At 46.5% G+C, this 12,935-nt stretch overlaps 1 protein-coding gene across 1 annotated transcript; it reads right to left on the bottom strand.

The window, feature by feature from the left end:
- Positions 1 to 6,842: 6,842 nt before the first annotated feature.
- Positions 6,843 to 12,583, bottom strand: RDH14 (retinol dehydrogenase 14). The gene is made up of 2 exons (XM_088481688.1): positions 12,177 to 12,583; positions 6,843 to 7,724 (listed from the first exon to the last, which is right to left on the bottom strand). Exons 1-2 carry the CDS (start codon positions 12,531 to 12,533, stop codon positions 7,107 to 7,109), a joined length of 975 nt encoding a protein of 324 aa, XP_088337814.1. The 5' UTR covers positions 12,534 to 12,583; the 3' UTR covers positions 6,843 to 7,106.
- Between the last annotated feature and the right edge of the window lie 352 nt (positions 12,584 to 12,935).

Genomic DNA, 12,935 nt, shown 5'->3' with positions numbered 1-12,935 from the left:
ACTTGCAATTCTGTTTAGTTAGACAACATGTAGCAATATGTTGCTATTTTCAAAGTAAATCCGGCAGGTCAATTAATTAGTTAACAGCTGCTAGATACAAACTCTGTATAGTACTGCCATCCCAGTACATATATTGTGATTTCAGCTGGTCAGAGAATCGTGTATCATATAGTTATACCCCTTTTACACCAGAACTAAAACACTGGTTATTGCAGGGGTAACCCGGGTAGCTCCTTGGTGTAAAAAGGGACATGGTTGGATTCCCGGGTCGAGTGACCCGGTAATCCAACCCAGGTAACTTGCAGGGTTTAACACTGGAATGACCCGTGAAATCCTGCAGTGTAAATGGTGCGATCCGGGTCACGATGACCTGGAGCGCGCCGGATGCCTGCCGATTGGCCGGCTTCAGTGCCGTTTGGAGATTAAGTCATCTCCAAGCGTCCACTTCCACACCAGAAGAGCTGGGTCACTGCAGACCCAGCTCCAGTGTGAACGGCGCCGACTCAGGAATATCCTGGGTCGGCGTCGGCTAAATTCCGGGTCTGATCCAGTTTTGGAACCCTGTTCCAACCTCCGGGTCAGACCTGGAATTTAGGCATAAAAGCGGTATTAGTTACCTCTTATTGTATTCAGCCCAATAATACCCCTTTTACACCTAAATTCCGGGTCTGACCCGGAGTTGGAACAAAGTTCCTATCCGGATCAGACCCGGAATTTTGCCGGCGCTGACTCGGGATATTCCCGAGTCAGCGCCGCTCACACCGCAGTCGGGTCTGCATAGACCCGGCTTTTGCGGAGTGAAAGTGGACGCTTGGAGATGACGTCATCTCCAAGCGCCACTGAAGCCGGGACAATCGGCCGGCTAGCAGCGCACTCCAGGTCTTCGTGACCCGGAGTGCGCTGTTCCCATAGCAGGGTTTCACGGGCTACACCCGTGTTAAACCCTGCTAGTTACCTGGGTTGGATTGCCGGGTCACTCGACCCGGCGATCCAACCCTCTCCCCTTTTACACCAGGGAGCTGCCCGAGTTAACCCTTCAAAAACCCGGGTTTTAGCTCCGGTGTAAAAGGGGTATAAGTCTGTGCACCCTTTATGGTGGTGAGTCCACTACAGTAGCGATGCCACGCTGTGGGTAACCATATGTCGGGTGCTTCAATTCCTGTGGAAAGCAGTAGCTGGAGGCACTGACAGTGCTCGCAGCAGTGTTCGGCTGCCACCGCCACCGATCGCGATCAAAAAATGATCGTGATTGGCACATCGGTGAAATTTAATATGTAGAATTTCACCGATCCTGCGACGGATCGTGGAACATCGATGACCGCCGGTCAGCATCTCCGACCGGCGTATCGCAAGATGGGACGCCTGATGTATGGGGGCCTTAAATCTGGAAATCTCCCGTCCACATTTTCTTTCACACCTGATTATGATCTCAATTTTGAGGATCATTATCTGGGATTATTGCCTTTAGCCCACACGTTATTGGCTGAAATCACCTCAGCTATAGTAGTTTAGGTTAATAAAAGGTACTGACCAGTCTACATTTGGCTGCCAGAGTATCCACAGTCCTAGGAGTAGATTTACGAACAGGTGGTTTGTCAAAGCCACCGAACATCGATGCTTTGACCGATAGTTTTAAAATGGCAACAGGAATCAATGCTAATTTAGCAAATCACCTATTAGTAAATCTACCCTCTAATGTAATTTTTGGACTTGAAAAATGCACACACTTCATATAATTAAAAATAATGGCCATGGCACCCGTCAGGGGTGTCCTCTCTCCCCATTAATTTTCGCGCTAGCAATTGAGCCTCTGGCTGAAAAAATCAGAGGGTCACATGAAATTCAGGGCCCTAAGCTGGGGAATACTAGCCACAAAATTTGTCTATTTGCGGATGATGTTTTGATTAGTCTGTATAATCCCCGAGACTCCCTCCCTGCTCTACACCATCTGCTGGATGCTTATTCAAGGGTCTCATTATATAAGCTTAATTCTAATAAATCCGAAGCCCTCCCAATAAATATCCCCACGGACACATTAGAATTTTTAAAATCATCCTTTAACTATTCATGGGTATCATGTTCCCTGAAATATTTAGGAGTGCGCCTGACTAGAACCAAAGATATAATTGAATGCAATTATGCCCCTCTACTGGCCAATTTTGAAGTGGCCTTGAAAGACTGGATGCTACATGAAGTATCCTGGCTGGGCAGAATAGCTGCCTTTAAAATGGTGCTACTGCCAAAACTGCTGTATCTGTTTCGTACTATTCCCAGAGTTCTTCCTAAACCTATGTGCAATAAATTTAACAAAGCCATAGGCCGATACATCTGGAAAGGGGGTAGGCCGAAAATAGCAAGAGCAACTCTCTCTTTACCTAAACTTGAAGGAGGAGTTGCATTCCCAGATATAGAGAAATACCAGTATGCTTGTTTGATAAATCAGGCGAGAGATTGGTTTATGGAGGATAACATTAAACCTTGGGTTGCGTGGGAATCGGAGGCCGTTAAACCCCTAGCTCTCCCAGATTTGTTATGGCTTCCGGTCGCCGCAGAGCCCCCAAGTTCCAGGCACTCTGGTTCAGTTGGTGCCACAATACAGGCATGGAATAGATTCGTTATTAAGCGTGAAGATGTTTCCTTACCGACAACTGCTCTCTCATTATCTTGTATAGCTAGACTAATTGGAAACCTACAGGTGGAGTCTTGGAATGCTGCAAGAATTAATTCATTGGGGGATATGATGTCGGGTGGAAAAGTTATCTCCTTTTCTGAGCTTCAGAGTAAGTTCAGTCTCCCGAAACAGGATTTTTTTAAATACTTGCAGATGCGGTATTGGGTTCAGAGCCTACCCTCCCTCAATCTCCAACACAGTTCCTTACCTGGGTATATACTAAAACAATTCCAGTCCTCTACTCAAAAAGGTGGCATTACATGGTGGTATCAACAGCTAATAACGGAGAATAGACCAAACAAATTCACATCATTACAAAAATGGGAGAAGGATTGGTCAAGAACATTGGAAAAGGAAGATTTGGAAATGGTTTTTCGAACCTGCTATAAGATGTCCCGTTGTATGAACCACGCAGAAATGTTCTTAAAATTGCTCCATAGATCATATTTCACCCCTGAGAAACAACATAAGATTTGGCCATCCATTTCTAAATTTTGCTGGAGAAAGTGTGGAGAAGTGGGCAGTATCTTCCATGTATTTTGGTCATGCCCTCTACTGAGACCTATTTGGGTCGAAGTGTTCACCTTGATTGGGGACATTGCGGGAGTGGGGATACCACTGGACCCGGTTATTGCTCTGTTTCATTTTTTCCCGGGGAACTTATCAAAGGGAGATAGATATATATTGGGGCACATTCTGATTTCTGCAAAAGCTGCTATTGCTCAATTGTGGAGAACAGACTGTGTGCCCAGCTTAGGTCATATAATAAAGTAAATTGCCATTGTGATTTTGAGACAGCGGACAGTAACTATTCTACTGCGGTCTCTTCGCCCCATATGCTGTGGTTTAAATGGAAAGAATATAGGGATAGTCTGGGAGGAAATCCCTTGAGACCTGGCCCAACTGATATTGGAATACTACATTCTCCTTCTCCTTCCAATAATATTGTCTCTTGAGTTCCAAAAGTGTATTGTTTTGTCGATATAGAACTGGGTTATACAATACCGTTTTGAAAATGTGATATTTGTATGTATTTTCTGAGTGTGTAGTATCAAAAATTTAGCTATTTACTCTTTTTCTTTTGACCCCTCCTTTTATTTTATTGTGTTTTTAAATATTATTTTATTTTATTTTTTGTATATGTTATTGTTGAGATTATTATAATATTTCAATTTATTTACGGTATCTAATAAAAATATAATTGGTAAAAAAAAATAATAATGGCCATGTGGTTATATATAGAGTGAATAAATCATTGGAGGAATTTTTGGAAAACTCCTTGCTGCGTTATTGTTTTTATCATACAAAGCACCAACAAGGTATACTTAGCACTCTGCACCTGTTAGAACCCATGCAGTTCCTCTTTCCTACCTGGGGTGTCGCTCTTTGCTCTGGTGCTTCTAGCACACTCTGCAGATGCAACAAACTGCTAAGATACAGATCAGAGTTTGCTAGAAGCACCAGAGCGACACCCCAGGGTGCTAGAAAGAACACTATATACTGCACAGCACAGGACTGTAAAATGAGCTCACAGACAAGGCTAGAGATATTACAAATATTGACAAAGTGATCAGAGGGGTGACTTAATAAACCGGGTAATTTTTGGGAGTTTAGTGGATCAGGGGTTTAGCTCCATTCTGTCTAATGTATATTTGGGGGGGGGGGGGGTCTTCTTTCCTCAACTAATAGAAAGGATCGCGCCAAAGTTGTGCTGACCAAACTTTAAAAAGTTACATTCTTCAGGAAATCACCCACATAGAATTCAGCTATTTTTTTTCTTTTAATTGTGGAGTTCTGTCATTGGGGACTTAATATGTTGGGTAAAGAACAAGTGTACAGACATGGCCAAAACTTTTGAGAATGACACAAGTATTGGTTTTCACAAAGTTTGCTGCTTCAGTGTTTTTAGGCCTTTTTGTCAGATGTTATAGTATACTGAAGTAATATTACAAGCATTTTATAAGTGGCAAAGGCTATTATTGACAATTACATTAAGTTTATCCAAAGAGTCAATATTTGCAGTGCTGACCCTTCTTTTTCAAGACCTCTGTATCCTTCAACATCCTTCAAGAGCAACTTCTCCCAACCATCCAAGAACAGTTTGGTGATGAACAATGCCTTTTCCAGCATGACGGAGCACCTTGCCATTAGGCAAAAGTGATAACTAAGTGGCTTGGGGAACAAAACATCAAAATTTTGAGTCCATGGCCAGGAAACCCCCCAGACCTTAATCCCACTGAGAACTTGTGGTCAATCCTCAAGAGGTGGGTAGACAATTCTGACAAACTCCAAGTATTGATTAGGCAAGAATGGGCGGCCATCAGTCAGTATGTGGCCCAGAAATTGATTGACAGCATGCCAGGGCGAATTGCAGAGGTCTTGAAAATGAAGGGTCAGCACTGCAAATATTGACTCTCGGCATTGTCAATAAAAGCCTGTGACACTTATGAAATGATTGTAATGTTACCTCAGTATACCATAGTAACGTCTGACAAAAAGGTCTAAAAACACTGAATCAGCAAACTTTGTGAAAACCAATACTTGTGTCATTCTCAAAAGTTTTGCCCATGGCTGTACTTACCTGTGTCTATTGTGTAATAAAAGTAGCTGTAGCACCTGCCATCATAGAGGTAACAGATCACTATTGTATACGCATCCTCAATACAAGCTCCCGGAGCTATTCAATTCACCTCGTTGGTAAGTCTGACTACAGAATTTCTGCTCACAGCCTCCTGAGGTGCGAGCATAAATCCACCTTAGGTGCTGGCCGAGATGCTGTTTCCCGGCTTAGCGTGGCGCTAACAGTCTCGCGGCCAGCACTTTAGGTGGAGAATGATGGTTACCGCAACCAGACACCCAGCTTAAGGTGCGGTAACCGGTATTCTCCAACTTAGTGCGGTCTATTGAATAGCTCCGGGAACTCCTTCCTGGGGCTATTTAGCATCGAGCTGAATTGAATCGGGTTCCGGACTATAGATAGACAGTAAAAAAAGTTGACAATGTCTAGATAGGCACCAGATGTTAGACAGTTAATAGGTCGACACACTAAATGTCAACATGTAAGAATGTCGACAGGTACGAATGGTCAACACATGACTTTTTTTTGGGGGGGTAGGTACTTACCGGTGGGTTAGGCACCAAAAGGAGGATTAGGGTGAAGATTAGGGCTAGAAAAAAAATCAAGTGTTGACCTTTTGACCCTGTAGACCTTCTTACATGTCGACCTACTGATTGTCTAACACACAGGTTCTCAAACTCGGTCCTCAGGACCCCAAACAGGTCATGTTTTCCAGGTCTCCTCACAGAATCACAAGTGAAATAACTAGCTCCACCTGTGGAACTTTTAAAATGTGTCAGTGAGTAATGATTACACCTGTGCACCTGCTGGGTGACCTGGAAAACATGACCTCTGTGTGGGACAGAGTTTGAGAACCTCTGGTCTAACATCTGATATCTATCTAGACACTGTCGACCTTTTTACTGTTAATCCACACCCCATTGAATCGCCCCCACAGAGACTGAAGAAAAGATTCAAGTAGGCAATTATTCGTAATAACTTTGCCCTTAACTCTTATGTTTGGGACAGTTATAAGAAAGCTATGCGATATGTTTAGAAATAAATGATAATACAGTAATACTATTTTATTTAGCTGTAGTACAAGGTAGTCGATAAGTGATGATGTAAGATTGGTTGCTATTGGTTACTTCATCTATTGTAGTAATCTCTGAACATGATAGCATGACTTCACTGAGCCTTAAGTTTAACTATAATTATTATTATTCAATAACTGGAGAGACTATTATATGCCTGTGAAAGAGGAGGGAAAAGACTTATTTCCACGGATTCATTTACAAAGAAATTGGTTACTAGATAAATAAATGTACAAATTCCCTACAAAACGTAAAATGAATGAGAAGCTCAGTGAGGAGGGGGATTTGACAACCCCACCAGCAGTATGATAAAAGCTTGCCTGGGCAGGATACATCTGATGTGGACCATTATCGCCGCAGAGGGCATAGCAGGTTAGCGGGATTTCCTTTTCTGACGTGTCCAACCTTATTTACATCCCAAACTACATTTTTACTTTTGAGTTGAATTATTCAATGTAAGATTAGTACTGTGAATACAAAATATCCACTGAATACACCTGAAATACTCTGCAGACCTATAGGAAGAACAAAACGTATGTATTTTCAATTTCTTAACAGCAAATCAAAAACACATTACATTACTGCCACTCATCAATAAATTATTTGTGAGCATTGTACTGTACAACAAGTGGTAAATACCATTAACAAATGCATGCTCTGATTGCCATAATATTTAATGCTAAGTATATTCATCATTTTGCTTAAAATCATCTGATCTCTATTTAGGCCTATATTTTTCTTGACAGTTTACCAACTGCAATTGTTTCTCCAGTGTGAAATCACATTATTTAATAAGTCCAACCATCACTTCACTTATATCCCAGAGTTTCCTAGCAACCAAGTCGTCCATAGCTTTCGGCAGAAGGTCGTCTTCTTTGCAGTCACCAAAATATTTTCCAGATACCCCTTCCACTTCTGGAGAGGATGCCAAGTAGACAGAGGTCCGAGCTCCTTCCTCTGGGGTTTTGAAGAAAGCCCAGGACACAACGTTAAACAGTGGTTTTATCAAGACAGGGATATTAATATGCCGTCCCAAATTGGTTCTGACTACTCCAGGATGGAGGGCATTGACCGTCACCCCGCTACCTTCCAGGCGCCTCGCCAGCTCTCTAGTGAACATGATGTTAGCCAATTTGCTGCGGCTGTAACCAAAGCTTCGGCTGTAGCTCTTCTCCGAGTTTAAATCATCAAAATTGATTTCTCCGTATTTATAAAGTTTGGAGGAGACGACCACGATCCTGCTGGGAGCAGAGCTTTTCAGGAGGCCAATGAGGAGATGGGTGAGGAGAAAATGACCTAGGTGGTTCACGCCAAACTGCATTTCAAACCCATCTTCCGTCTTCATGTAGGGGCACTGAAAAATCCCAGCATTGTTGATGAGCACATCAAGCCGAGGTTCTTCCTGGAAGAGAAATTGGTGGAGAAGAAAAAAAATTCTTATATTTCCATTTTTAGAGACACTACAATGATTAAAGTAACTACTAATAGCATTCCCGCTAGGCTGTTTCAGCAGGGCGCCGCGCCCTGCCCCATTTCTGAAGGGCAGAAAGCACCCTGCCCTTCAGCGCGGTGCCCCGCTGAGACAGCCTGCAGGTTCTGTCTCCACCCGCGGGTCACAGTGTCCCTTGAGTGGTCCAAAGGCGGCGCCCACCGGTGAATGGATGCCGGGCAGATGCCTCCGGCATCCATTCACAGTGACCGCAGCGCTTGGGGGCTGCCCGGCATGTCCGTAAGTGCCGGGCACGTCCCCAGGAGTGCCCGGGCACGCGCAGAGGTGCCCTATCTCTAGGTCCGGCGCCCTGCCTGCTGCCGGACCTAGAGTGAACACTATACCAATACCCCTTTCACACTGCCAGCCAAAACCCCGGTTATTTCACATGAACGCACAGCAATAAGCCGGGTCAGGCCGCCAGTCTGAATGGGGTCGCACCCGGGATAGATCCGTGTACAAAATCCCGGGATTGCGATATGAATGAGGTATAATATAGCCAAGAGATCTGGATAAGGTTTTTTTTTCTGCAATTTGAAGCAATATGCCCATTATATACTAAATTGCAGTCTTCCCTCACACTGTCCCTAGCCATCCACTTGTTAACAGTTTACCAGCGCACATTGACAGTGACTCCAGGAGGAAACAACGGTGATCACAGCTGTGTGTGTGACATTTTGAACAAGCAGCAACACAACCTATTCTATTTTTGATGTGTGGAGCATTCAGAAAAGCACCTGTGTGTATTTTTCCATTCGTCAAAGAGGTGTTGACTGTACACTAAAATGCCACAAGTGATTTATGGGCACTGCCAAAGGGCACTCAGAACAGCAGCCTAAGGAGAATGAGGTGTTCCCAACTCACCCAAAACAGTTGTAAATCTCCTGGATGTTTAAACCATAGATAGTGATCTAGAGTGACTTATCTGTAATATGACAGCTGTGAATAGATAGAACCTTACTCACCACAGGGGAGAAATCAGATTTATAGTGGTAGGTTATCACAGCCTTCAAGCCCACCAAAGTCAAGACCATAATTATTTTATTGACTAGTGTGGACAATAAAATGGACAATTTAATAGAATATATATAAGAAAAAAAAAAAAAGAGCACAATGTCACAAGATAAAAACCGGTGTAAGATTGATAAACCTAAAAATAAAAGCATGAGATAAAACTTTAAAAAGTCTCACTGGAATATTGCTTGCGACGCGTTTCGTGGCACCTAGGGCCTGATACAGAGATGTACAGGAATGCATTTACAGCCGCGATACCACACGTAGCCGCTGTGCGAAAATATGCAACGCTGCAGCCGGCTTGAAATGTTTTCAGACGCACACAGGCAGCTTTGCAGATCCTAGCAAGTGCGTGCAAATACACAGCCGCTGTCACAGATAATTCGATGATCGGCCATCCGAGTAGCCCTACAGTCATGCAGAATGGCCGCCTGAGCTGAGAGGCGGAACCACTTCTCTGCGTACGGGATGACAAACACAGGTTACAGCACGCCCTGAAAACAGCCGGGATACACCTGTGTTTTCTGCCGCCACTCCCAGTCACCTCCCCCAAACGGTCCATAACTCAACTACGTTGCGAAGAAATCCTCTCTGCGCCCAGAATCGCAAAGGTACCTTGGCGCATGTGCAGTGTGGGACCGTGGTGCATGTGTAGTTGACTGATAATCACTCAACTGCGTAAATACAGGAATAGCGTACATCTCTGAACCAGGCCCCTAGCCGCTTCTTCAGGCCGTGGAGAGTAAATGAGACAAATTCAGTAAAGGACTAAGGGCCTGATCCAGAGCCGCTCGCAAGCAGGTCGATGGTGGGCTCTGCGCACGCGCAGCGACCGCACGTGCGCAAGCCCCGGAGCGAGAGAGAAATTCTCTGTGGCTCACTACAAAAGGGGCGGCTGTCTATTAGAGCCGGAAGCTCTCTGGGGCTTCCGGCCACGAGACCCTACCACAAGGGTCTCATCCTGGCCACTCGCAATAGCTGTTTGTGGTCACCCACAGCTAAGCGAGCAACCAGGAGGCCGCACAAAAAAAAAAACACGCCCTGATTCAGAGCGAGCGCTCTTTCAGAGCGTCCGTCTCTGATTCAGGCCCTAAATTATATAGGTAATAGTTAATTGACAAAACTAAGGGTCTGATGCAGAGATGTACGTTCATCCGAGGATGAACGCACATCTCCGATGTTGAAGGGTCTACACCTGCGCAGGAACCGTTCTGTGCATGTGCAGAACGGGTCCTGCGATCTCACCCGCAGACCCCCATGCAGCGGCATGATTGACATGCTGCTGCGTTTGGGGCGGGGGGGGGTGGAGTGGGAGCGTGCCTGGGCGCCATTCCCGGAAACGGAAGCATGTCACCTCCAGGTACGCAGACACAGGCCTTGCCCGGGAGGGACGAGGCCAGGGTCTGCGTCGGCGGACACATATTCCTGGCCTCTTGCGTGGCCAGGCTGCGGGAGGCTTCAGCTCCTGCAGCCTGACCAAAAGAGCAACGTCGGTAGCAGCGCTGGGATCGCAAATGTAGCAAGGAGTTGTCTGACACCTCCTTATGTATTTGCATGTGAGATGGACGGATTTGCACAGCAGCTTGTGTGTGGCTGTGTAAATCCGTCCATCTCTGAATCAGGCCCTAAGTATGTATAATGTATCACTGAACCATCATCATAACAATAGTGGAGGGTTTACAAAAAAAAAACATTGAGAAGCCAAGTTGTACAATAGTGTGTATAATATATATATATATATATATATATATAATATTATATATATATATATAAGAATGTGAGTGGCATAAAGATCAAAGTAGGCAATAGGACTAATAGATAATATGTAACTAGGCTTAGCCAAAAATACCAATGAAAAGAGTGTAGATCTAAAGAAAAAGGGAAATCTGAGGCTTTGTTTATTACTGATAGGTGTCGTAACAAGGCCTGGGAAAGCACCAAAGTGTCAGAGCCGCTGACTGTATATAGCGGCTAAGGACTGTATCAGGGTTGCCATGGTGAAGTGGGGCTGAGGGGGGGTGAGGGGAGTGCCTAGTCATATAGGGGAAGATGTATGAAGCCCAGTAGCGGTATGTGCGCTGATACCGCTTCTCCCCAATGTATGATCGGGGGTCTGGGCGGTAAATGACAGAGGCGCTATGCGCCCCTGCCATATCGGCGCTGCTATCTACAAGATAGCAGCGCTGATAGCCTGGACTAAGTACGAACGGTCATATCGTCTGACCGTTCGGCCCGCTGTAGCTGTCGTTATCGACAGCTACAGCCTGGCGCTGTCCTATCTCCACAGCAGGGACAGCGCTGTCCCTGCTGCGGCGGCTGCCGGCTCCAGACTGCACGCAGGGATCTCGCGATGCTTGCGAGATCCCGCGCATGCTCAATGGAGCCGGCTTGGACAGAGACACAGGGCATCAGCACTAGGCTGATGCGCTGTGGTCTCTAGCGCTCCCCCTCTCTGGCCGATGAGATCTCATCGGGAGTGCTTCCTGCTTCGCCTCGGTAAAGAGGCGAAGCGTTATAGCGGCACGTTAAGTGACGCTATCATACATCTACCCCATAGTGACATGAGAGCAGCCTATGTCTTCATGGTGAACTGTGAGGGCAGTGTGGGTTATTCAATTCAGCGCGATGCTGAATAGCCCAGGGAAGGAGTTCCCAAAGCTATTCGTGCTGTTAAGTCCGAAAGCTGGGTGTTTAGTCGCGCTAAGCAGCATTCTCACACTATCGTGCCGGCCACAAGGCTGTTAGCGCGGCGCTATGCCAGAAATCAGCATCACGGCCAGCACCTCAGGAGGGTGGGTGAAGAAATCGTGTAGTCAGACTTAACGCGCTGAATTGAATAGCTCTGGGAAGCTATGCAACATCACGCTGAATTGAAACGCCCGTGTGGAAGGATAAATGGAAAACAGTGTGGTATCCTTAATATGGGGTTCACATGGATGGGATTGAAAGGAATCGATGTGGGGAAGGCCGAGGTCGTCATGGGGGCCCGGGCAGAAATTAACCTCCCCCGCTAGTACCTAAACCTAACCTCCCCGCACCCTAACCATCCCTCCCCAGAGCCTAATCCTAACCTCCCCCTCCCCGCACCCTAAACCTCACCCTCCCCCCTTAGTACCTAACCCTAGATACTTACCTTCGGGATACCGGCAGTCAGGTTTCCAGTGCCGGTATTTAGACCGTCGGCATCCTGCACGCCAAGATGCCAACTATATCCCATATTTATGTCATCACCAAATGCAATGTGAAAATACATAATTGATAACTGTCCCTATTTTCCTGGGAGTCCCAGGATGTACTGAGCTGTCCCTATTTTACAACACTGACAGCAGTAACAGTAGCCGGGCTCCCTACCTTCACCACCTGCTGGCAGAAGCGCCGGACAGATTGCAGAGAGCTCAGGTCCAGCTCCCTAACACTGATCTCCCCGCTGTCCCCGACCTCCAGCCTCAGCTCCCGGGCCGCCTCCTCCGCCCGGGCCCGGTCCCTGCACGCCAGGATGACGCGGGCCTGCTGCCTGAGCAGTTCGGCGGCCGTGGCCCGGCCTATCCCGCAGTTGGCCCCGGTGATGATCACCGTCTTGCCCCGCATCAGGGCAGAGGCCGCGGCCCGGACGTTATTGCTCATCAGTCGGCGAGCCACTAGGATCAACCCGCCACCCAGGGCCACGGCCGCCGCCACCATCAGCGCCGAGGAGCCACCGGTCGCCATGTTGGATGTGGGCAGGACCCTGACAGACAGGGAGATCAATGGTGTTCCCTGCAGCAAACTGCTATTATATAAAACAGCACAGCATATCACAGACGCTGCACAGGGAGTAACTCAGCAAGTCTGCAGTAATATATCATTTATCTGGTCACTGGGCACCAGATTTACTCATCCATACACTTTATTACAGGGACAGCCATAGTGGCTGTAGAACTATACATCCCAGCAAGCCCTGCGATAGTTTTGCTATTTGGCCACTGTTGCAAGGCTTGCTGGGATTTGTAGTTCAACAACAGCTGGAGGGCCACTTAGTGCCCACCCCTGCCCTACCACAAGGGTCTCATCCTGGCCACTCGCAATAGCTGTTTGTGGTCACCCACAGCTAAGCGAGCAACCAGGAGGCCG

Source organism: Taudactylus pleione, unplaced genomic scaffold (assembly GCF_031769625.1).
Source record: "Taudactylus pleione unplaced genomic scaffold, aTauple2 ptg000276l, whole genome shotgun sequence".
Taxonomy (NCBI): Eukaryota; Metazoa; Chordata; class Amphibia; order Anura; family Myobatrachidae; genus Taudactylus; species Taudactylus pleione.
The sequence above is the reverse complement of the archived record's forward strand: the minus strand, read 5'-3'. Positions and strand labels throughout refer to the sequence as shown.

Bases quoted from the DNA above. Each gene is read 5' to 3' on its own strand.
- RDH14 (XM_088481688.1), bottom strand. From the start codon at position 12,533: ATGGCGACCGGTGGCTCCTCGGCGCTGATGGTGGCGGCGGCCGTGGCC. The intron at 7,725-12,176 runs GTAGGGAGCCCG...TTTCTCTTCCAG, and splicing joins TCTGCCAGCAGGTGGTGAAG to GAAGAACCTCGGCTTGATGT.